The 25,552-nt window shown below is 43.4% G+C and overlaps 1 protein-coding gene across 6 annotated transcripts; it reads left to right on the plus strand.

The window, feature by feature from the left end:
• Nucleotides 1-652: 652 nt before the first annotated feature.
• canx (calnexin) lies at nucleotides 653-25,507 on the plus strand. 6 transcript variants are annotated; one of them, XM_044206030.1, is made up of 16 exons: nucleotides 653-804; nucleotides 6,929-7,165; nucleotides 9,307-9,380; nucleotides 9,621-9,679; nucleotides 12,825-12,966; nucleotides 13,079-13,160; nucleotides 14,155-14,347; nucleotides 14,444-14,633; nucleotides 15,757-15,870; nucleotides 16,009-16,165; nucleotides 16,270-16,485; nucleotides 18,508-18,627; nucleotides 19,714-19,849; nucleotides 19,950-20,047; nucleotides 20,511-20,568; nucleotides 21,213-25,507. In XM_044206030.1, the coding sequence occupies exons 2-16, from the start codon at nucleotides 6,932-6,934 to the stop codon at nucleotides 21,293-21,295; spliced, it is 1,956 nt and encodes a 651-aa protein (XP_044061965.1). In that variant the 5' UTR covers nucleotides 653-804; nucleotides 6,929-6,931; the 3' UTR covers nucleotides 21,296-25,507. The 6 variants fall into 6 exon arrangements, with proteins under 6 accessions (XP_044061965.1, XP_044061966.1, XP_044061967.1 ...); XM_044206031.1 differs by having other exon boundaries at nucleotides 19,953-20,047; XM_044206032.1 differs by having other exon boundaries at nucleotides 19,956-20,047.
• Nucleotides 25,508-25,552: the final 45 nt, after the last annotated feature.

A 25,552-nucleotide genomic window follows, 5' to 3' on the forward strand; every position in this document is an offset into this window, starting at 1 on the left:
GTGATCAGTGGACGACCCGCTCTACCTCTTTTGTCACAGCCGCCCATAAAGTAAAGTACAAGTAAAAAGTAGAATATTTCTCTCTGAGATGTAGTGGAGAAGAAATAGAAAGTACCATGCAAAGAAAATACTCAAGTAAATACATAATACTTGACAATCACAATGCCTCGTATTTATTGAGCTTTTTGTATGTTTTGCATATAAACTGTTACTCTGAACAGCAACAAGTAAAGAGCTACCAGATATGTAGTAAAGTAAAACGATTCATTCTCACAAAATGTAATTACCTAAATGAAGAGCTGATGCTTTAAAACTGTACTGGGTACACTATTTGGATACTATGATTTATCTCCTTTCTTGCAAATACCACATATGAAGTTCACAAAACCAACATGTAACATAAGAAATGTCTTAATTATTTGTACAATGCTTCGTATAATCACTATGTAAAGCAGTATATTATAATTACAGCACTTAACTTTCTGCTGTGTTAAATAAAATCCGTTTAAATCTCATCCTGCAGGCCTTTTCATCAGCCTCACTACACCCAATCAGCGCACACCCCCTCTTGCAGCTCGACCAATCATCGCTGTCCACGAGGTACAGCTCCAGGGGGCGGGCACTGTCCAGTTCGACCGAGATTTTCCTTCGACCAATCATCTCTTGACAGTTGACAGGAAACGTCAAATATTCGCTCTCAATGACCAATCAGCGACAGAGGAACGGGGGTGGGGGGTTCTGCCACCCAATAACCCACGTGACCCTCCTCAGTAGTTCCCAGGCGGTCACATCGGCAAGCCGGAGGTGAGTAAAGAGACCGATAAATGTCACTTTCTACTGGGGAACACAGCGGGAGTGTAATGATTTCTGAGAAATGTAGGTTTATTTATACTGTCTGTGCACTAATTATTTATATAATGTCCGCTTTTATCCGTTAAAGATAAAGCTCCGTGTCTCCAGCATGCTGTTAGCATTGGGCTGAGTGGCTAACTGAGGCTAATTAACTACAGGTGAATTCAGCTAGCAAGTTAGCCTGCTGCGTTTGCCTTAACTGACATTTGTTTTACTCATACATTAAATATTTAGCGGTATGTTCCAGTCAGACCACTTTTGTCCAGGTGACTAAAACTCTGACTGCGTTCATTACAAGAAAGTACAAGTTCACTTGGCTCAGATCCTACACTGACAGTTGTTTCGTAAGCAGCATCGCAGCTAAGCTAAGCTAAGCTAGCTAACTCAACCGTGTACGTAGCGGAGAAAGGCAGCTCTTTTGAGGACACTTGGGAGAGCTGAATGAATCGGTAAGGAACATTTAATGGCAGCTGAAATGTTGACACAAAGCGATGTAAAGGAAAAACCAGTGAATGAGTGTGTGTCGGGAGTCAGTTAGCATGTTAGCCATCAGAGGCTCCATCATTACAAACCCATGTTGTGCAACCAAATATTGTTCAAACACAGATAACTTTATTTAAAACTGTATAGGAGATACCAAAATGTCTGACGATACCAATTATGTCAGGTTAAAAAGATATGGATCTACAGCTAATGATTATTTGTAACCTGTCAATCAGTTATCTTGATTAATCATTCACTTTAAAAAAAAAAAAAAAAAAGGAGGAAATGTTGAAAGACTTCCACCACAATTTCACATATTCCAAGATGTCTTCAGATGTCTTTTCCACCAATAGTCAATTACCCAAAGATATATATTATGTTTTTAAAATTATATGAAACAGAGAAAAGCAGCAAATCCAAGAACTGGAGAAGAGAAATGGCTTAGACGATTAATTGATCATCAGATCAGTTGCTTGACTGATTATGTCAGTTGACTGTTTGAGCATTGAAGATATTTCCTTGCAGCCTTTTTAAAACTATGGCTTTCGTTTCAGTTTTCATGTTTTTACTCATCACCAGTATTTCAACTTTACTGTAAACATCGTAAGTTCAACGAAGTGTTGAAATGAAGAAGTACAGAATAAATACGAGATACTACTTGTATTTATAAAATAAACTCAAAAGCAGTCAAGGGAAATGTATTTTGATTCTTCTTCAAATTGTAGTATTTAATCTAAGTTATTAATGCTTAATAACATCTCAGACAGCAACACATTTTTATTTATTTTTTTATTATAAAACCCACTTTAATTGTTCAGCCGTTGACAGAAAAAGCAATTAGAAGACCCTCAAATTTGAGGGCACAGGAGTTATTTAACTGTTGAATGTGAGCAGTTAATTCTTGATTTAAGTGTAGATTTTTTTTTAGAAAGTGAATAGTTTACATGTGGAGAATCGGTGCGTTATTACGTTGACTAATGATGGCTGAGGGTTTATTAATTTACAGAAGACAGTGTCCCTCTGATGAAGGCCAGAGGCTCAAAAACATTTTGTCTTCTTAAAATTTAATTGTTGAAATAATGTCAAATGCCCCATCACAAATTCCCAGACCCCCAAAACTTCATCATTCAACACCAGACCTGGTCTGGAACCAGGTTACACCAAGACCCCAGCGGGGCTCAGTCTGCAGCTGTTAGAAGCAGCAAATCCTCACATTTGAGAAGCTGGAAGCAGCCGTCTTGTCATTAATTAATTTCCCCTCGGCTAATCAATTGATCACTAATGAGTCCCGGTGACTGTTTCTTTTGCTTTCAGGCGCATTTTATAGGACGGTTATTATCTAGCAGCGACTCCAAGCTTTAACAAAGCCTGAACCAGGTTTATAACGAGTCCACGTGTGGTTTGCTTCATGACCTCATGTTGGGTGAAGCAGCCCGACCAGATCGACCTGCTGGTTTCGCTCAGGGTGGCGTACCCGACCGCCACCCGCTCCGATCTGAAGTCATTCAAATAGAAACCAGATTACTGCGAGATTAGTTTCCTGCCAGAGTTTCTGGAATTGGCCGGTTGAGCAGCAGAGTGAAAATGTAAACGCTAGATGGCAGCGCACGCGAAAATTTAATTAGTAATTTAAAATTACTTTTTAATAAGATATATATATTTTTTTTTTACATAGACCAGTCTTCCAAATCATTTACTATAAAGCCGTTTGGACTACAGTGCAGGATTCACTCTGCAGGTTTGAGCTTCAAAAATCTCATTTAACTTGATTTAAAAAAATGCTGAGAACATGTACCAATTTTGCAAAAACAATAATGGATAAGTCACGAAATCAATAAGTAAATGTTTTTTTAATGCATAAATATTTTCAGTTTCATTTGTTTCCATGATTGCCGTGAAACAACTCCAAACTAAATTAAACTGGTTTCTGCTCAGTAACGGCGATAATTCTTGTTCTGAAGACTCATATTTGGTGTATTTAACTCAACAACAGTGGGTGTTTTTTAAGCTCATTGGCCGTTTGAAAGTGAGAGATGAGCGACACATTGTAGTTGAGACACACAGTCAGTCATTCGGTGTTTATATTTCGTCACCATGTAAAGGAAGAGGGCTCCTCGCTGTTTATTTCTGTTGAAGTAGTAACCTGCCCGTCCTGTCTGCTGGAGTTAACTGCTGCCGGCTGATCACACTGTTTAATGAAGTGAAGCTGCTCAAAATACTGGTTAGGTAAATTTAAGTGTCTTTAAATCATCTCCACGCCCAGAAATGCCTGAAGAAAGTTAATTTTAATACATTTTTATCCCCCCAATAAACCAAATTTATGAGTGGTTAATATTGTCCTAAAGCAAAGCCAGACAAGAACTTTACCTGAATAAAATACAGTAGAGTTTCGCGATGCATCGTCAATTATACAGTTAATATTGTGACTGTTATCTCACATTTAGGTTTAAATAAATAATCTTTCTCTTTCTTAATAATAATAATAAATACCTTTTACCTGCTCGTCCATATGATTAGTAACTGTCAGGTATCTAAATATCTTGCAGAAGTATTAATAATCATTTCCAACATATTGTCACGTCACTGATATTGAGTTGATTTTATAGTCTAGAAGTAACAAAATTAAGCATTTGATTCAGGAAATGTCTCATCAGAGACTAATAAACGGACCAAACGTTGGTGCCGGTTTGTAATATATTAACGTAGCGATGTTGGCCAATCGATGAGATTGAGAGAAAACTATCGATTGATCATTTTAGTTGTTTAATTGCGAAAATGCCAAATGTTTAGCTAGTTTCGGCTTCTCAGGTGTGATTATTTTCTGTTTTTATATCACAGTAAACTGAATATCTTTGGGTTTTAGACCGTCGGTCGGACAAATCAAGACATCTGAAGACGTCACCCTGGACTCTGGGGAAACTGTGTCTCCTTTTCAGACCCAGTTAGAAACCAGCGTGGTTATCAGACAGCGAATCAGGGGAGCAGCAGATGTCCTGAGGGCTAAACTGACTCTAATATCAGATTAACTGACTGTAACTGTAACTCCAGGCCTCCGGTGCTGCATAACAGAGACTTCAGCTGGTTTTACTGAACTGATTAAGAGAGGCTGTCGTTTTATCAGCCAATCAGAGAGCCTCTGAGAGCGGAGTATCTCCGCAGGATGTAGGAAAACCACGTTGTCGATGTTCCTCAATGCCGCAGAGCTCCATTGTTGTCCAGAAACTACTAAAAACACATCAGTGAGCCAAACACTCACTAGAGCACCAAATGTGGATTAATCCGCCGCTGAAAATAGTCCCCAACAAATGCACTAAGGCTGCAGCTGTCGATTTTATTTTAGTAATCAAGTATTCTACCGATTATCCCATCGAGTAATCGGATGATAAGAAACTCAAGTTTTATTACAGTTTTAACTTTTAATTGCTGGTTTTGCGTGTAAGTCCCTTTTTTATTTTATATTTAAATTTCTGTTTATCCGGTTGGAAAGCGACGTCGGCAGGAACCAGAGAGAGGAGGAGATATCAGAGACGGGTCTCGATCTAAGTTAATTTTCTCCCGATTTGTCTGAAAAGCGCCGTTTTTAGTGTCAGGCTGTTCAGAAGATACGTGTCTCGTGAAAAATGGGTCCGGTATTTACTCCGGTGACTACGGGGCGAAAGAATCGGTCACAATCTGCGCTCGCGTTTGCTTCTCCCATTGGCGTGAACAGGACTCGCCGCTCCTAAAGGGGCGGGGCCGTGGCGAAACCCAGGTGACGCAGGAAATGACTCTTAAGTGCGCCGACTCCTTTCTGAACCGTCTCCGGTCACGCTCATCACTAAACTGCCGGGCTGTTAGCCAGGCGTGCTAATCCCGCTGCAGGGCTAATCTGATTAGCCCTGCAGGCGGAGTGAGACGTGCAGCAGATTAACGTGAACTGCAGCATCAGGTTTTAGCCAAGAGGAGATGATATTCATCTGCCTGCATTCATCTGTCCCTTTTTGACTTTATTTATAGGTCAGTTTTCGTAGAACAGATCAGAGCAGCGAGTAATTATTCTGAACAGACGTTTGTGCTGCGTGAGATTATGCTTTAGACAGTTTTGGAAGTGGAGTGAGGATGCTGTATTACAGTGTTGATGGTTTTTGACTCATTTTGTGGGTTTAACATGATCACCGCAGGGAGGCAGACGTGTGCACGTCCCAGCAGGTATTTCAGCCAGGTGATTCGGCGAAAGAAAAGCCGGAGAGCATCGACGCGCTGGATTATAGCTCCTGAAACTTTATTTGATTCTGCTGAGTCATCATCAGGCTAATCGGCCATCGTTGTAGTTTAAACGTTTCTTTAATTTGCCTAATTAAGACCTGAGTGTCGAAACTTTAGCTTAACTTATATATTAAAAAAAAATAAAAAATGTTTCAGGATAAAATAAGTCAAATGTTTTTTCTTAAAGTGAGAAATGTTTTTAATAAAGGCTTGTCCTTTTTGACCTGCGGCTTTATCAGCCGCGGAAATTTGAGTCAAGGCCTGTTGAAGACATTTAGAAACATTTATACATTTCGAACATGTTAAAATGTTTATCTTAATCCATTTTATAAAGGTAGCTGGTGTTGTCTTCATGTTACACAACAGAATTATCGATTGTCTTTATCGGCCACGAAATGTTCTATATATATGCATCTCTACTTTATTTACCTGTAAACACAGGTGTGTGTTGGTGTAATGAGTAACCTGCAGGCACCACGGTGTTGATGTGCAGAGTAAATTGTCCGTGCTCTGTGTGTGTGTGTGTGTGTGTGTGTGTGTGTGTGCGCGGTAATCCCGCGGGGTGTAATCTCGTTAGGTTAACGGCTCTGAGGTGTCCTGTGGGTGCTGGTTGGTTACCATGGCGATGGACGGGCGTCAGGGCAACGCAGGTTAACAAACTGCTCTGTGTGTGTTAATGATGGCGGGACACAATATGAAATATGTCACTTTTTTCTTTATGAAGTGCAGCTGTTTATAGGAAAATCCAGTTTGTAGAGCTTTAAAATGCAGCAGGGAACGTGAACATCAATACAACATAAGGACGTCCTGCTGGCTGCTTTCAACCTGGGACCTGTTCTTCTTCGTACGTGGAGTTTTGGATCTTAAACTTTTATTTATAACTATTATTATTATTATTATTATTATTATTATTATACTTTTTTTAATGCAGACTTTTTTTTTTCTTTACTTATACATGATAAAATATAGTTTGAGATACTGTGAGCAAAACTAAATAAACTAAAAGACCAGAACATACGGCATTTAATTTTTCACTTTGTCACTTGAACACTAAAACTTGATTTTCAAGAGATTTTAGTAAGGTTTTCCTCATATAGCAGGCTCCTGATTATCACTTAAAAGTCTCTCGAACGCCCATCGGGAACCTCGCCGACATCGCTCGCAGTCCGACCGTATGTTCGACAGCGGTCAGAGCGTGGAAGTGGAAATAAACGGGTTTATTTTAGCCTGACAACGGCAGGTTAGCCTGGATGAGTCGAGCCGCACGCGAAGAGTCCCGGTGAGAGTAAAAACTAACAGGAAGCCGAACAGCTGGACCAGATGTGCTCACTCTCTCCTCTCTCCGCAGACTATGGATCAGAGGGTCGGGTTTTTCGTTCTTCTGGCAGCGGGCCTCCTCTGCCTCAGCTTGGCCCCTGTCTCTCGGGCCGAGGACCTGATTGAGGACAGTCTCGGTGACGACGTGGACGTGGAGGACGAGCTGGATCTGGGTTTGGCCGGAGGTGAGGAGGAGGAGCTGGAGGAGCTGGAGGGGGACATGCAGGATGAGGCTCCAACTGCTCCGAAAACTCCTCCTGCACCGAAGGTAAGACTGCTAACGGTTACTTATAAGACTGTAGTACTGATGTAGTAGACGTAGTACTAGATGTAGTAGACGTAGTACTAGATGTAGTAGACGTAGTACTAGATGTAGTAGACGTAGTAGTAGATGTAGTACTGATGTAGTACTAGATGTAGTACTAGATGTAGTAGACGTAGTACTAGATGTAGTAGACGTAGTAGTAGATGTAGTACTGATGTAGTACTAGATGTAGTACTAGATGTAGTAGACGTAGTAGTAGATGTAGTACTGATGTAGTACTAGATGTAGTACTAGATGTAGTAGACGTAGTAGATGTAGTAGACGTAGTAGTAGATGTAGTAGACGTAGTACTAGATGTAGTAGACGTAGTAGATGTAGTAGACGTAGTACTGATGTAGTAGTAGTACTGATGTAGTAGTACTAGATGTAGTAGTAGATGTAGTAGTAGTACTAGATGTAGTACTAGATGTAGTTGTAGTACTAGATGTAGTTGTAGTACTAGATGTAGTAGTAGTAGACGTAGTTAGATGTAGTAGTAGATGTAGTAGTAGACGTAGTACTGGATGTAGTAGTAGATGTAGTAGTAGACGTAGTACTGGATGTAGTAGTAGACGTAGTACTGATGTAATAGTAGACGTAGTACTGGATGTAGTAGTAGACGTAGTACTGGATGTAGTAGTAGACGTAGTACTGGATGTAGTAGTAGACGTAGTACTGATGTAATAGTAGACGTAGTACTGGATGTAGTAGTAGACGTAGTACTGGATGTAGTAGTAGACGTAGTACTGGATGTAGTAGTAGACGTAGTACTGATGTAATAGTAGACGTAGTACTGATGTAGTAGACTGTCTCTAACCCCAGTCGGTCCTGTGACGCTGCGTGTTTGTATTTCGGGCCTGTGTGTTTTTAAAAAAACAGTGGAATTTCTTTTTATTGATTTTCCTGAAAGCGATTAATAAGTTATTTTCCTTCTTTCATCTTCCTCCTTCCTCCTCCTCCTTCCTTCTTCTTTCATCTTCCTCCTCCTCCTTCCTTCTTCTTTCATCTTCCTCCTCCTCCTTCTTCTTCTTCTTCTTCTTCTTCTTCTTCTTCTTCAGTACTAAGTCGACATGATGAGAACAGGACTTGTAGATCTGAGTGGAACAAAAGAAACGCGATGAAACCAGTTTCTATTCTGTGAGCAAATCTGAAATGTTTGATTAAATTTGTTGGGCTGTAACGTAACAAAACAAACCGAAGAAGCTCGTACATCCCAGTCGAAAGCTCCAGAACTCCACTGACCGCACCCAGTGGTGAGATTGTATTCGCCAGCTGCTGTTTCCAGGGTCAAGAACGAACAGAAATGTATTTCAGTGTCTGTCCTTTTATCCATTATTCTGATGCAAAACTAGCGTCTTAGAATGAGTTATGTGCAACGCCAAAAGTAGTTAATGACGGTTACACTCACCTTTACGTGGAGGATTTGTTTTTCCTGTTGAAGTTTGTCTGTTTTTGTGTTGTAAAGCCCTCTGAGGCAAATCTGTATAAACAAAACTGACGTCAGTTAAATGCTGCTCTCCGTGAAAACAGAAAATACCGCTCTACCTTTTTTTTAAATGTCATGACATTTAATTTAATCTATGAGGAGGTTGTTGTTGTTGTTTTTCATGTTTCCCAGGAAGCGTCTGTTACTCATTAACCAGCCGAATCAGGAGGTTTGATAACGGAGCAGTGAGCTGATCTACTGACCTGCATTCACACTGGAAACCACAAAAAAAAACCCACTTCAGTTTCGTAACAAATAAACCGGTTTCTTTTCTTTTTTCCTAACTAGAATAATTTAGTCTAACATGACAGAGTCTTAAACCTTACAGATTGAAAGCAATACTACCTTAGTGGTTGGCAGAAGAACAAAGAGCTGACGCTGTGTTTTACTGTCATTGTTATGCTCTGCAAAATGAATACCAGGTAACTCCAGTTTGACCACAGTATGTAAATCCCTCCAAGCCGAAAGTAAACGCACCTGAAGTATGTTCTGTAACCGTCGGCTCACCGTGAAGAGAGAATACGCGTGAAGTCAGATTTTGCTGCTGCAGAGGCAGAAAGAATAAAATCTGCTGTGTCTTACTCTGCTCTTCTTTCTTCTTCTGCCTCTTTGTGTCCAGGTGACCTACAAGGCTCCAGAGCCAATGGGGGAACACTTCATCGCGGAGTCTTTTGACCGGGGGACGCTTGACGGGTGAGCACACGTGAAACGTCATCAGTCACGGCCCCCGAGAACATCTCTAGATGATATATGATATGAGCGAGACTCAAAGCTTTTTACTTTTAGGCGACAAATTAAGTGTTTAGATTGAGGAATGTGCGATCGATTAATTAAATTAATGACTTTCCCCCTGCGTGTTTTTTTGGGAGACCTGTTAGCTGCACTCTTTGATCGGGCGTGTTGGTAACTGAACTACCTGTCTGTTGGTTTCAGCTGGGTGCTGTCCAGCGCCAAGAAGGAGGACACCGACGAAGACATCGCAAAGTACGACGGTAGGTACAGATCTGCAATGTCTTAATGTTCCACACAGCGTGATCTGCAGCCTGGACGATGGGCGACAGGACCTCCGGTCTGTACGCTGCTATATCACGGTCTTACAAAAATAAAAGGGATGCTCCACTCAAAACACGATTCTACCTCTATTCGCTCTGTTGGCAATGTAAGGGAACATACAGTGAGGAAAATAAGTATTTGAACACCCTGCTATTTTGCAAGTTCTCCCACTTAGAAATCATGGACGGGTCTGAAATTGTCATCGTAGGTGCATGTCCACTGTGAGAGACATAATCTAAAAAAAAAAAAAATCCAGAAATCACAATGTATGATTTTTTTAACTATTTATTTGTATGATACAGCTGCAAATAAGTATTTGAACAAGAGAAAATCAATGTTAATATTTGGCACAGTAGCCTTTGTGTGCAATTACAGAGGTCAAACGTTTCCTGTAGGTTTTCCCACCAGGTTTGCACACACTGCAGGAGGGATTTTGGCCCACTCCTCCACACAGATCTACTCTAGATCAGCCAGGTTTCTGGCCTGTCGCTGAGAAACACGGAGTTTGAGCTCCCTCCAAAGATTCTCTATTGGGTTTAGGTCTGGAGACTGGCTAGGCCACGCCAGAACCTTGATATGCTTCTTACAGAGCCACTCCTTGGTTATCCTGGCTGTGTGCTTCGGGTCATCGTCATGTTGGAAGACCCAGCCTCGACCCATCTTCAGTGCTCTAACTGAGGGAAGGAGGTTGTTCCCCAAAATCTCGCAATACATGGCCCCGGTCATCCTCTCCTTAATACAGTGCAGTCGCCCTGTCCCATGTGCAGAAAAACACCCCCAAAGCATGATGCTACCACCCCCATGCTTCACAGTAGGGATGGTGTTCTTGGGATGGTACTCATCATTCTTCTTCCTCCAATTATGACCAAAAAGTTCTGTTGTAGTCTCATCTGACCACATGACTTTCTCCCATGACTCCTCTGGATCATCCAAATGGTCATTGGCAAACTTGAGACGGGCCTGGACATGTGCTGGTTTAAGCAGGGGAACCTTCCGTGCCGCGCGTGATTTCAAACCATGACGTCTTAGTGTATTACCAACAGTAACCTTGGAAACGGTGGTCCCAGCTCTTTTCGGGTCATTGACCAGCTCCTCCCGTGTAGTTCTGGGCTGATTTCTCACCTTTCTTAGGATCATTGAGACCCCACGAGGTGAGATCTTGCGTGGAGCCCCAGTCCGAGGGAGACTGACAGTCCTGTTTAGCTTCTTCCATTTTCTAATGATTGCTCCAACAGCGGACCTTTTTTTTCACCAAGTTGCTTGGCAATTTCCCCCGTAGCCCTTTCCAGCCTTGTGGAGGTGTACAATTTTGTCTCTAGTGTCTTTGGACAGCTCTTTGGTCTTGGCCATGTTAGTAGTTGGATTCTTACTGATTGTATGGGGTGGACAGGTGTCTTTATGCAGCTAACGACCTCAAACAGGTGCATCTAATTTAGGATAATAAGTGGAGTGGAGGTGGACATTTTAAAGGCAGACTAACAGGTCATTGAGGGTCAGAATTCTAGCTGATAGACAGGTGTTCAAATACTTATTTGCAGCTGTATCATACAAATAAATAGTTAAAAAATCATACATTGTGATTTCTGGATTATTTTTTTTTAGATTATGTCTCTCACAGTGGACATGCACCTACGATGACAATTTCAGACCCCTCCATGATTTCTAAGTGGGAGAACTTGCAAAATAGCAGGGTGTTCAAATACTTACCTCACTGTATATTAAGAAATAAATGATTAAAACATTGTGTTTATCGGCTCCAAATAGGAATGAAAATGAGGTACAGGCCTACATGTGTTTTGTAGGAGTAGCCTGTCCCGTAATGGAGGTTAATTAGTGAATGTAATGCGATTCATTCTCAGAGTTAGACGAGGGGAAGGATTAGGCATCTCAGCAGCATTTATTTGGCAGAAAACCCAAAGTGTATTGGAAGTACAATAGTCAGCGTAGTACTGGACGTGTCTGTCAAGTACATTTATATACGGCAGCAACAGACACACATACAGCGGCTGTGGTCTGCCTCTGCCACCAGATTCATCGCACATTCACAAACACGTTACCGGCGATTTTCAAGTCACAACTTCTGTGTAAGTGAGAGCTACTTCACAGCCAGCTACCCAAAAAAAGATCTGCTGTTAGGTGAACACGACGCGTGGACGCTTACGGGGATCCAGTTAGTTGGAAAACCAGTCGGGACATAACACCGGCGAGAGCAGAGGGGGGGGCTTCGTGTAACATCAAAGCCAGCTGAGCTAGCGTTAGAGCTGCAGTATGAAGTTCCACAAAAAGCAACGTGAAAACATCCAACCTGCTACTCTGGTTATTTAATCGGCTTCAAATGAGGCTTAACGCTCACACAACTTCTTTTGACTGTCCCTTTTTAATATTACAAAATTAGCTAGTCCAACATCGTCCCAGCCTGTGGGATAATGGACGCTAGCCACGTTAGCCCCGCTAACGCCAAGGTCAACAGGCAAACCTGCTAAATAAACAGTGAAGCAACGTAAGAATGGCTGAACTTACAGCTTCTGAGTTTAAAGTCTGTATCGATCCGTCCGTCGGCTTTGAAGCGAATCCTGTTCTGTAACTTACAGCAGTCAAAGCTAAAGCAGTCCGGAGTAAAATAATCAGCTTAGCACACACACACACACACACACACACACACAAGAGTTTTCATCATCCATCAAAACCTCGGGCGGTGGGAGTAGATGAAGACATTAGTGTTTTTTTTTTTTTTTTTTGTAGCCAACAACAGAGAAGTTGGCGTGCTTTGCTCGTAACGTTACCTTCCGCAACTTCGCGTCGCCAGAGTCGGCGTTAGCGAGGAAAATATGTAAGTTACTGGATGTAGCTGCAGCTGTACGTGCGTCGTCGCCGCCACAGTGAAACGCGTTGGTTTTAATATGCTGAAACATTTATCACGTACTGCGAAATCCACGTCGTGGCAGAACGTGACGCCGGTGACGAAACCGGTAAACCGCCCACCTCTTAGTCTGACTACGTCCAGCTTGGACTGATGGAAGTTTGACAGCGTAGAGCTGAGATGTCAGTACACGACGACGATGATGATGATATTGTTATTAACAGGTAAATGGGCGGTGGAGGAGATGAAGGACAGTAAGCTCCCTGGTGATAAAGGTCTGGTCCTGAAGTCTAAAGCCAAACATCACGCCATCTCGGCCCAGCTGCTGCGACCTTTCACCTTTGACACCAAGCCCCTCATCGTCCAGTAAGAACAACTTTTTCCTTTTTTACGCCTGACTCCCTCCTCGGTGGTCAGCTTTTATCTGTCACACGTTTTCATCGTGCTCATCTGTCTGTCTGTCTGTTTGTGTGCTCAGGTACGAGGTGAACTTCCAGTCAGGTATCGACTGCGGCGGCGCCTACGTCAAGCTGCTGACTCAGACTCCTGACCTCGACCTGGTCAGTTTGACTCATTACACGCAAAAGCACACACACACACCTGTTCAGGTTGCTATTACTGTACTTACTGCTATGATGTTGACGTATATTAAATCCTCAGACTACAGGTCGGGGTTTGGGTAAGCCTCTAAGACACTGTTCGGTAGTCCGGACACAAGAAAATATGTAATTAGCTGTTGGAAAATGTGCACCAACATATGTTAATAAATTGCGATTTTTAAAATACTCAAATTTCAGTTTCAAATTTGGGAACTTAACAAAGATATTAAAAAACGTAATATATATTGTGTTTAATCTGCGGTATGTAGAGGAGCTGTGAGTAGTGGCAGTGTGGATGATCGTGTCCGTTAACAGCCGATTCAAGAATAATCAGTCTGCAAACTGACATCTTCTAGTCAACTGAATATATCAGAATAAAAGCACTACTGCGTTCATTCTCATTAGGAACACATCTCAAGCGCTAAATGACAAGAAGTCTGTCTTAGTTTTATACTTGCTGCCCGTCTGTTTGTACGGAGCACTCTCGGTCGCAGCGATCCCTCCTCTTCCTCACACTGGACTGTGAGCTCCACAGTTCTGTACTGTAAAACCTGGAGCTGACCTGCCGCCTCAGATTTAGGCATTTTAAGCTACTTCCTACTTCTACTACACTACATTTCAGAGGGAAATACTGTTCTTGACAGGGGCTATTCTCCTGTGCTTTTACTTTTGATACTTTTTGTTGCAGCTCTTTTACTTGTAACAGTATTTTTACTGTGTAGTTAAGTGATAATGCTACTTTTACTTAAGTAAAATGTCTGAATACTTCTTCCACCGCTGCCAATGACTGATTAAATAATGATGGTGGGGGTTGAGTCAAGATGTTTTGTATCTGTTGTTGCATGACCGATATGTGAGTTGGATGTAATGAAAGAATAAAAAGACATGCAGAGGTGGAGAAGAGACTTGAAACTCCTACAGAAACTAAATGTAGTCCGTCTCTGTGTTTCTTCAGGACCAGTTTGTGGATAAAACTCCGTACACCATCATGTTTGGACCCGACAAATGTGGAGAAGACTACAAACTGCACTTCATCTTCAGACACAAAAACCCCAAAACAGGAGAGTACGAGGAGAAACACGCCAAGAAACCTGACGCCGACCTGAGGACGTACTACACCGACAAGAAAACACACCTGTACACACTGGGTATAAAAAAACAAACACCACACACCTGTACACACTGGGTAACACACACACATTAAGCACGGTCCAGGTGTGTAACTCATCTGTGTCGCCCCCCAGTGTTGAACCCTGACAACAGCTTCGAGGTGCTGGTGGATCAGACGGTGGTGAACAGCGGCAGCCTGCTGACAGACATGACCCCCCCTGTGAACCCCCCCGCTGAGATCGAGGACCCCGACGACCAAAAGCCGGAGGACTGGGACGAGAGGCCCAAGATCCAGGACCCCGCCGCCACCAAGCCCGAAGACTGGTCAGTACACACAGCTGGTTTCCGCAGAAACCAGGATGAAGTCCAGTGTCTGAGAGCTACTGGTTGACTGCTACATCACTGTTAGAGAATCAAACCTGAGTGGAGAAATGATTAAAATATGACTAATATAAATAACAAATGACTTCGTGAGAAATTGAGGTTTCACTGATCGCAGGTAATTCACCGTCACTGGCCGACTGACGTGACATCAGACAAAAGAAAGTGTTGGAGTTTATTTTTCAGACGACACGCTAATCCTAAAGCAGGTTTCGAGTCTGTAAAACACTGAAAACACTGAAACGTTGACTGCAGAATTGCTCGAACGAGTCGACGCGCAGACTGACTTGCAAGAATTGCGGCTCGAAGCAGATCTCAAGAAAGAAACAAATATTAATACATCTTGAGAGAAATGTTGCTTTCTGACGACGTTGAATCAGTGGTGGTTTTTCTAAAGTCGTTAGAGGAAAAATCTGCGTGTTTTACTGTTTTGAATTAACAGGACGTGATGCCATGCGACTCTGAAAAACAGTATATTAGAAATAGCATGTGGCACATACTGAGTGTTTTTTAGTATGGGATTTATCTGTCGATCATTTGATCTGTTGCGTTTTGATTAATCGACTAGTAGTCAGAAAAGGGATTTCTCTGAGCCCAGGGTGAGGTCTGTGTTTCGGACTGTTTTGATATAAATTTAAACTGGTATAGATTAAATTCTGAGGCTGAAACCAGAGAAGCTCATCTACTGTTTTGTCCGTTTTATCAGGACTGTCTGCCGCTTGTAAAAAGCGCAAACGAGCTCACGTTGATGCATGAAAGCTCATTCTGGACCATCGAAATATTAGTTTGACAAAACATTCCCAACTCAAAGTCCGCTTACTAGTTTCCTGCACGATAAAGATGATGTGTTGAAAGCTCCGGAAAGAGCTAGTAAGTGTTTGTCATCTGCTGCATCTCCAGTGATGTTGTGAAGTGCAGGATCGGCACAACTCTTCATGGAAATACTGGAAAATAACTGTTTGGATGGAAGAGCCGGACATTTGCAGTTATAACAACATGTTTCTGAGATTAGCTGCCAGCTTACACTGCTGCCATAATCTGTGTGTGTGTGTGTGTGTGTTTGCAGGGATGAGGAAGCGCCTGCTCAGATTCCAGATGAAGACGCGGTGAAACCGGACGGCTGGCTGGACGACGAGCCAGAGTACATCGGAGACCCCGACGCTGTCAAGCCTGAGGACTGGTGAGTTAAAACACGTTAACGTCTGTCTGTCGCACCAAAGCCAGAGTAATAAGATCCTTTTTAATAAGATAAATAAATAAAACTCCAGACCCTGCTCGTCTGTCTCCCTCTGATAACCCTGTACTTCCTGTCCATCAGGGACGAGGACATGGACGGCGAATGGGAGGCTCCTCAGGTCCCTAACCCCGCCTGTGAGACCGCCCCCGGCTGCGGCGCCTGGAAACGACCGATGGTCGACAACCCCAACTACAAGGGCAAGTGGAAGCCCCCCATGATCGACAACCCCAACTACCAGGTAAGTTTGTAAACCCCTCCCGCGTTGAGACGTTCAGGTGCGGTTGGTTCAGCTGTGTCGGTGGCGGTGTAAGTTATTTTCCTGCGACCCGTTTCTGTTCTCAGGGCGTCTGGAAGCCGAGGAAGATCTCCAACCCGGCGTTCTTCGAGGACCAGCACCCGTTCAGGATGACTCCGTTCAGCGCCTTGGGGCTCGAGCTCTGGTCCATGACGTCCGACATCTTCTTCGACAACTTCTTCATCACGGACGACCGCAACACCGCTGAGCGCTGGGCCGCCGACGGCTGGGGGCTGAAGAAGGCCGCAGAGGGCGCCGCTGAGGTGAGTGCAGGAAGGACGTTACATTGGTCGACTTGTCCAAAACAATTTAAGTGACCTCGCGCTTTACTTTGCAATAAGGCCCGAGGTCAAATCTGCGCTGAGGAGCGAAGAAAACATTTAATTAGAATAAAACAGGCACTAAAACAGGACAAAGTAGCATTAAAGGAAGAAGTGAAAAGGGAAAACTGAAATAAAGTTGCTGGTTTGAATCCTGGACAGGTTGGCAGAATGTAAAACTGACATTATTTTATTTTTTTTTTTAAAGCCAAAAGGAATTATAATAATCCTAAAAAGATAAATTATGAAAAAACAGAAACATATGTATTTAAAATTATAGATTGAAAGTTATAAATACATATAAATCTCGTTAGAATAACATAAATCACCTGAGAACACACACAATGTGAACTGTGTTAATTTGATGAATGAAACGGAAAAACAAAACCACTATACTTTTATTTAAAACCGTTACGTTCCTGAAGAAACGCATTAATATGACGGCAGCAAATTAAGTTTATTTAGTTAAATATCCCTCACGACTGACGCTCCATGTCATTCAGAAATTCAGTGTTTTGTAAAATTGAACGCACTGTAGGTTTTTTCCTACCGTCGTGAAACGTGACGCGTTTGCTGTGAACCTCAGTGACCTCACTGATGATGTAATCCTCTGAAGGAAGCAGCGTCTCTCTGCGTGAGACAGAAATGCTGATGCTGCGTTCAGGGACGCTTTGCTCTTCATCCAGACGGATGCTGCGTTCAGGGACGCTTTGCTCTTCATCCAGACGGATGCTGCGTTCAGGGACGCTTTGCTCTTCATCCAGACGGATGCTGCGTTCAGGGACGCTTTGCTCTTCATCCAGACGGATGCTGCGTTCAGGGACGCTTTGCGCTTCATCCAGACGGATGCTGCGTTCAGGGACGCTTTGCTCTTCATCCAGACGGATGCTGCGTTCAGGACGCGCTGCGCTTCATCCAGACGGATGCTGCGTTCAGGGGGACGCTGCGCTTCATCCAGACGGATGCTGCGTTCAGGGACGCTTTGCGCTTCATCCAGACGGATGCTGCGTTCAGGGACGCTTTGCGCTTCATCCAGACGGATGCTGCGTTCAGGGACGCTTTGCGCTTCATCCAGACGGATGCTGCGTTCAGGGACGCTTTGCGCTTCATCCAGACGGATGCTGCGTTCAGGGACGCTTTGCGCTTCAGTTTAATACAGCTACGTGATTCTGATTTTGAAGAGGGCAGTAAACATTGTTTTGCACATGAAGATCAGTTTACCGGTCACGCTGAGTACGTCCCGACCTGCGTATGACGTCGTCTGTGGCTTGATGATGTCATAGTGGCGTCATCAGATTACAAATGTCTAACATACAGTCTGCGTTACTGGAGGTGTGGCGTTTGAAAGATGTGGCTGTTTACCAGGCAGGGAGGCTCTAATAAAAGACACTCTCCAGGTGCATTGTGGGAAATGTAGGATCCAGTGTTTCCGGAGTTTGACCCGTACTTGGGAGTAAAAGTCAGGATGTCTCCTCCTCTGCTCCACAGATTATTATAATGTCTCAAGTGACTATACTTTTAATTTTTGTGATTATAAATCTTAGTTTTGTGTCTTTTTTTTAATATTTGGAAGCAAATTCAGTCGAATGAGAGAAAATTAATGAGTGACACTTCTGATAGTCGACTAACCGAAACGAGCAGTTCATTTCCAAAACCTCTCACAACAAGTTGGGGACTAACTTCATTAAAATAAATAAGTTAGTTTGCCCTTCTGACGAACTGTTTAAAGAGTCTTTCAGGCAAACGCAGTAAATGTAGTTAAGAGAAGGCGTTAATATTAATCCTACCACTCAGCACATTGGTGGCGAACGGAAATGAGTTTGTGCCGCTCACAGCTTTAAATAAACACCGGAGACAGTTTTCACTTTCTGCTCAAGAAATCATCCCTGTAATTATTGTATTTGTGTGTTTTCATTCATGTAGGAGTTTCCTGTTTTTGTTTTTTTTTTGTATATGTTCTTGTAGCCCGGTCTGGCAACGCAGATGCTGAACGCTGCGGAGGAGCGTCCCTGGCTCTGGGTCGTCTACGTCCTCACTGTGGCTTTACCGCTCGTCCTCATCATCGTCTTCTGCTGCACCGGAAAGGTAACGCCGCCCGCACACACACACACACACACACACACACACACACACATACATATACGCTCGCACGCAGTACCGTTAGCTGGATAGAAGAGTCTTTGTACCTCGAGGGGAAATGAAGTGATGAGCTGACTTTCGGATGAAGTCAGAAATATGACGTAGGAGCTCCTGAACGTCACACTTCACGCACGGCTTGCACTATAACCTCACGCAGCCTGTTGTCAGTCTGGTGTGTGTGTGTGTGTGACCTTCCACAGAGGTCGTCCGGATCAGCTCAGGGTCAGTTGAGTCTCACCAGCTTACAGGAAGAGTTTAACGAAGCCGGACGCCCAAACCGCCCCCCCGCCGCCGCCGCCTCCTCGGGCCCGGTGACTGCTGCTGTTAGAGTAGCTTCGTGCTTGTTTCTCTGTGAGCTGCCGGTGCCAGTTCTGCGTCTGTTCCTGTGGTCTAGACAGCAGTCTGCTTCGTCTGCTCTTGTTTTTTTGGGTTTTTTTGTTGTGAAACGTCATCGGCAACGGCACGCCACAACTAAAAAGACAACCTTTGTATTAGAGGGTGACCCGGGAGCGGATTTTCACTGCCGTCCCATCCCGTTCCTGATTTATTTTTATTTGTTTAAATAAGTAAATCAGAAAATAGCGGGGGAGTTTTTCATATTAAAACTGCATATTTATATATAAAAACGGACCCATGGTTCCCGTCCTGCCCGCTCCCGTTGACTTTCTCGTCCCAGTCCTGTGATGAAGAGTGAAATTGACTCTCATTCATGGGAATCCGAAAAAATGTCAGCCTCTGCTTTGTATTACAGCTGTTTATTGTGTGATTTATATTTAATTTAGAGAATGTTTGCTTGGGTTTTTTTAGGCGAGAAATTAATTGTGTAGATTTCAAATATGTGGTGGTGGAACGTAAGACAAGAAATTTATTGTATCTTTTTTTTACTTGACGTCCATGTTTGTTTGTCTTTTACTCTATAAGTTAATTTTTAAGGTCAGTGCGTGGCTTTGAAAAGGTCTCGAGAGGTTGTCAGTTGAAGTTTTCTGAATCTGTGCGTCTGTGAAGTTGACCCGAACTGTTTTTGTTCTGCAGAAGAAGAGCCCAGCGACGCCGGCAGCAGAGTACAAGAAGACGGACGAAGCTCAGCCCGACGTGAAGGAGGAGGAAGAGGAGGAGGAGGAGGAGGAGGAAGAGGAGAAGGCTGAAGAGGCAGAGAAGAGCAGTCCAGGTTGCTACGATGTCTTGAGTTCAGAAAACTCTTTAGCTCTGTGTCTCTGCGGCGTCCTGCTGTCCGACACCGATGGTCTGACTGTCGTTTCTTCTCTCAGCAGCAGCAGCAGCAGAGAAGAGTGACGGAGAGGAAAGCCCTGCGGACAAAGAGGAAGCAGAGAAGGAGGAAGAGAAGGAGGCGACAGCCGACGACGAGGTGAGGAGACGGGTTTTTGTGACGGAGGAGGTTTTCGGGCCAAAACTGCGGCCTAATATCAGTGTAACGCTGCGTTCAGGTGCTTTCGTCTGTGATCAAGATTGTTTTAACAACGTTACAAGCGGCTCGTTCGCTGAGGTCGGGGTGATACGGTTAAAGTCGGGATATCAATAAGGATATTTTCTGATATCTATCTGTATCGCAGTATGGCAAATGTTAAGAAAAATCACGTTATGTAATCAAACTGATGTTCAAAGCCGTGAAATATATATTCCAGTGTTCTGCATTGCACGAGACCAAACTCTTAATGTGTTAAACTAATTTTGTTTGAGTTCTTAATTGCAACTTGCGACAATACGGAGTTACCGTTCAGCTGTATGTACGGATATGCTTTCGTAGGCTTTGTCCATCAGTTTTAAGTATCTGTTACAAAATGACCTTTTTTTTTTTTTTGTGCTTCCAGTCTAAAATGACAGCGAGCAACAGCGATTTTTCAACACCTAAGCTCTTCTCCTCCACAAGTAAAGAAACACATCAAGTCTCTTACATGTTCTGTATAAATGCTATAACCAGTACCCTTCGTTTTTAGGTTGAAGGTTGAAGAAAAGATGCAAAAGTTGGATTTTAGGATAGTAACTCGCCTCTAGTTATTGGCACAAATTGGGGGGGGGGGGGAGCATTCACGCAATATTTCAACAGTCACACCAGATAAATGGAAATTAAACCAAGATTAGATGTTTTTATTTTGCATGTTTTAACAAGTAAAATCAGTTTTTTTCCTTATTGACTGAGCTGAATCTGTTATATTACTGTTAATACAGTTTATTGACAGTTGATTGCCTTGCTGTGATTTACAACAAGGAAATGAATGTTTCTTCGCATTCAGCTGCTCATAATTACGATCCGAACGATATCGGCAGCATTAGAACGGGTGTTCGTTTGGTTGAAGAGTCGCGTGCTAATTTAAGTGGCTGTTAATGTTTAATATCATAATATATAATTGTCAGCAGAAGTGTCAGCCATGTTCAGCACCAGCTGAAGTGTTCCCCTGCAGAGTCCAGTGTTTTGGGAATCGGCTTTGGATGGGAGCGCTGTGATCTCCACGTTTTGTTTTTTATGGGCGAATAAGCTGAACCTTAACGTTTCTCTCTTCTCTCCTCTGTAGAAGTTGGAGGACGACGTTCTGCGGAGATCTCCCAGGAACAGGAAGGTCAGAAGGGACTGATATCTCTGAATCCACAGCCCTGACCTCAACACCCCCCTCCCCTCCCCTCTCCTTCTCTAAAATCCTCCCCCCTCTTGTTCTACTCCTCTGCTCCGAGGCGATGAAGCCTAAATGGAACCCATGGAAGCAGCGAAGCCGACAGGAAACTAATCAAGACCTCAATATGGACGCCTGATGATGATGATGATGATGATTCCAGTATGAACAGGAGTTAGCGTGATTTAAAGGGTTTTTGTTTTTGAAAGAGATTAACTGAGATTAACTAAAACTTCCTGCATCATTCCTTAACAACACCTGAGCAGACTCGAACCCACGGGGTCACGTCCCGTCCCGTCCGACGCACCGCCACCCTGAGCTAGCAAGTGGCCCTGCCTACCAACAGCCTGCTAATTAGCCCTCAGCAACTTGCTAATTAGGCTCCTGACAGATGGATATTTGGCTATCAACACCCGCTACTTAGCCTACAATCTGAGAGAGCCTACCATGATCTTGCTTGGGCTACTAACAGACTGCTAATTAGCCTAATAATTAAGACAGGAGCAGTTAGGCTTATCCTACCAAAAGTCTTGTTAAATAGTCCACCAACAGGCTGCTAATTAGGTTAACAACAGTCAGGATAACCATTCACACGGTCAAGGAAATAAAACCAAAAGTCTTGCTAATTAGACTGTTCAATAGCCTAGAAACTATTTGCTATCAACAGTCAATAGCTAGCAAACAATCTGAAGTAGCCATCTTCCCGCTTGGGCTACCCACAGTCAGCTAATTAGCCAACTATCAGGGTGCTTATTAGGCTAACAGTAGTCAGAGTTATCCAACAAATGGTGAGAGAATTCTCCAACCAAAAGTCTTGCCAGTTGGCCTACAAACAGGCTGCTAATTAGCCCACAAACACTGTGATTAACTTTCCAACTTTCCAGGCTAGCAGCTAGCTTGTGAGCAACACACAAATTCACCTGCTAACAGTTGATTTATGTCTGTGAGTCTGGAAAATTGTTATCCTACAAATGGTCAGGGAATTAACCTACCAAAAGTGTTGCTAATTAGTCTTCTAGCCTGCTAATTAGCTACTACAATTTAACAGCGGGCTGCTAACAAGGCAACAAATAATGTACTTACCAACAACTAGCTAATTAGCATGCTAAAAGCTAATTCACCTACTAACAGTTGGCTCATTAGCCTTCCTAGATTTTACAAATTAGCTAGCATCCTAAAGTAACCCGCAGTTTATTGATTTACCGCAGCAGGCGACATGCTAATATATTAAAATAATAACTGGCAACACTCCAGCTGACACAACGTTTTCTTCCTTTTTCATCTCATTTTCTTGTCATTTAAGTGTTTTTTTTAGTTCGAAAGCAGTTAGCTCCACGTTAGCACCACTGGGAACACACAGCGCTCATGTTTTCTCCTCAGTATTTCTACTGTGTTTTATTGTCCTGGTGGCAGCGGGGAAGGTCAGAGGTCATCCACAGGGTCAGACCGCAGAACCTAAAATGGTTGGAGAGAGTCAGAGCTGGATTTTTAATTGCACGTGTAGTTAACTGTGGTGAGCGGCAGGTGTTTTTGTTACCTGGCGCTGATCTTGTCAGACCGGTCCTGGCTTGGCACGCCTCAGTCAAAAGAGTCGAGTCAGCGTTGTGATGGTTACTGGCAGCAGCAGACGAGCTTCTGACACCAAAACCCGTTTATATCCACGGCTCGTTCGCAACAAATGAAAACCTCATATCTCCAGTTCTTGTCTTGTGACACTTTGGAGATACAAGGTTTTCACTCTCTTGTAGTCCGTTATTGCAGATCCTATTTTCTTGAGAGAGTTCAGCCCAAACAAACGCGATGGCGGCTCGTATCCCTGGTTAGTTCCTCCCCGTCCAGTTGAAGAGTATTTTCGGAGTTTTAGGTCCCTGAGTTTAGGCTCCCAGGCAGAGACGAAACCAGGATCTGAGACGGTTTCTCAACCAACATCTCAGCTTCAGAATCGTGTTGTTTTTTTTTAATAAGAAAAAATTCCCGCGCTTCCAGTTTCACGCTTCCTTTTTGCATTTCAAGTCCCGCGTTAAAAGTTCCTTCAGTCAGGAAAATGAGCTGCTGTCGTCTTTTTGTTTGGTGCTTTAAAAAATCTTCGTGTCAGCAGGTGGACGGACACCCAGTCCCTCTTTCATCGACCCCATATGAAAAGAAAAAGGCACTAAGGGGGAAAAACTCAGGCGCTTAATCTCACACCTGTCCACCTGCGGCACCGCCGGTCACCGCCGCCCCCCCTGAGTCCATGTTGGAGTTTAGCCCCATGTTGAAAAGAGACAGCACTTGAGCGTGAAAGTTAATTCTTAACCATGGAAATATCTTCTTGACAAAATTAATGTCAAGTCAAGGTCCCTTACTAGCTTTTCTCCAGAGCTTTCAACTGCATCTCGCGGTCTTCATCGAGGGATGATGTTTGATCGATTGTGCCAAAAGTTCATCCGTGACAGAAGTTCCATACTGGGTCACATCGAGACAACTGAGCAAAGTTTATCCACTGATGAAGACCACGAGATGAGGTTGAAAGCTCGGGGGGGGAAAAAGGCTAGCAAGTGGACCTTGATTTAAGTCAAAACAGAAACTCAAAGTTGATTAAATTTATTGAACTGAAATATTACGGATTATAACGTAAACTAGTTTTGTTGTCGTCATCGTCTGCTGCTGCTGCCGCCGCTTGACGACTTCCTGTTGGGCGGCTGCCGGTCACGTGACCTCAGTTACGGGCTGGGAAATGGCTGCCAGTCGCGCCTAAAAACCAGCACATGGCCAGAAAGCGTAACCTGCCATAGTGGACGTGAATAGTGGCGTTTTCCTGTTAGCAGCAAAGTCTGAGACTGACGTTCACTCTGCTCGTCTGTCCGCTCGTCCAACTGTTGACCAGCGTTACATCAGTGACGTCGCTGACCTTTCCTCTAGCGCCGCCATCAGGACACTTTCTCTCCATTAGCGGTGAAACTCTGCGAAGGACTTTCGTGATCACGAGAAAACAAACAAACGCACGAGAAATAATTCCATGAACTTTGCCTGTAAAAGAAGCGAACTTGGGTTCAGCGTCGTCATTAGTTATGTGTGTTTTTTTTTTTTTAATTAATCATGAAATCACGAGGATTATTACGCTGAAGAAACTAGACGAGTACGTGAGATTACGTGCTGGTAAAAGAGGCGGCGATCCGACTCCGGTGTGAGCGAGCGCGCTCACCTCTGTGGCGTCAGTGTACAGTTCGGAGAGTTCAATAAAATTAAAAATAAAACCGGGTTTTTGTGAATCTGAAAGTGTGTTGAAAAGAAACTACATTAGTCCAGTCTTGTATCCATGAAGTGACTGTTTACGTGTCTGTTTCTGTCCCTTGTTGTATCACACTTCAGTTTTCCAGATGGTTAAACAGCTATAAACGTCTTCCTGTCGATTTTTTTTAAATTCGGGTCAGGATTGGCTCTTCCCACCAGTGATGAGCAAGCTCTGTAGCGATTGGCTGATGGGTTTTGACAGGCGGTTGGCGGGGAAAAGCCAGAGCTGATGAGTTTTTTTTTTTTTTTTAAGAGTCTGACGTGTTTTGTCGGTGAGTTCAGATTTTGGGCCTCGAGGTGAACTGGAGTTCCCTGCTTCCATGTCAGGTGACCTTTAACCTTTTTTCTTTTTTTATTATTTTTCTCCTCTTGGGGGGTAAAAACGCAAGCTAGTTCAGTTTTGGCTGCGAGCTCTGCTGCTTTTAGTCTTCATTTCTTTCCTGTGCTGTCGCTCTGAAGTTGAAGTGTTTGGAATAAAGAATTTTTAAAAAAACGCTTTAGATGACAAATGGCCTCCGGCGGCAGCATTACATTCCCGCGTTGAATGTATGTTTCAGCCACACTCTTCATCGTCTCCCTCCTTTTATTTTTTATTAGTCTAATTGTTTTAGTTTTGTCCGGTCGTGTCCGGCTGAAGCTGCCTAGCTAACAGACTGTAGACTGAACACTGTATCTGCTGGTTGAACTTTACATGACTCTGTAACTCTGTACTTTTTATTTTTTTTGACATTGTGTTTGAACTAAATTTAACTGTTGGCCCGGCCTGTTTCTGATGTACACACTATGTAGAGAGATGGACCTGCTGACGCACCGCACGAAGGTCCAACTTTGAAAAGAAATACTGTGATGATGGAGCCCGACGTGTGCGTGTGGACACGCAGTCAACATTTGTTTTGATGAATAAAAAAGGCCAAATGGAAACTGAACAAGAGGCTGCAGAGTTTTTTTTATTAATGTGTTTTGGATTGTTC

The sequence above is a fragment of the Siniperca chuatsi genome, linkage group LG8, assembly GCF_020085105.1.
Source record: "Siniperca chuatsi isolate FFG_IHB_CAS linkage group LG8, ASM2008510v1, whole genome shotgun sequence".
Taxonomy (NCBI): domain Eukaryota; kingdom Metazoa; phylum Chordata; class Actinopteri; order Centrarchiformes; family Sinipercidae; genus Siniperca; species Siniperca chuatsi.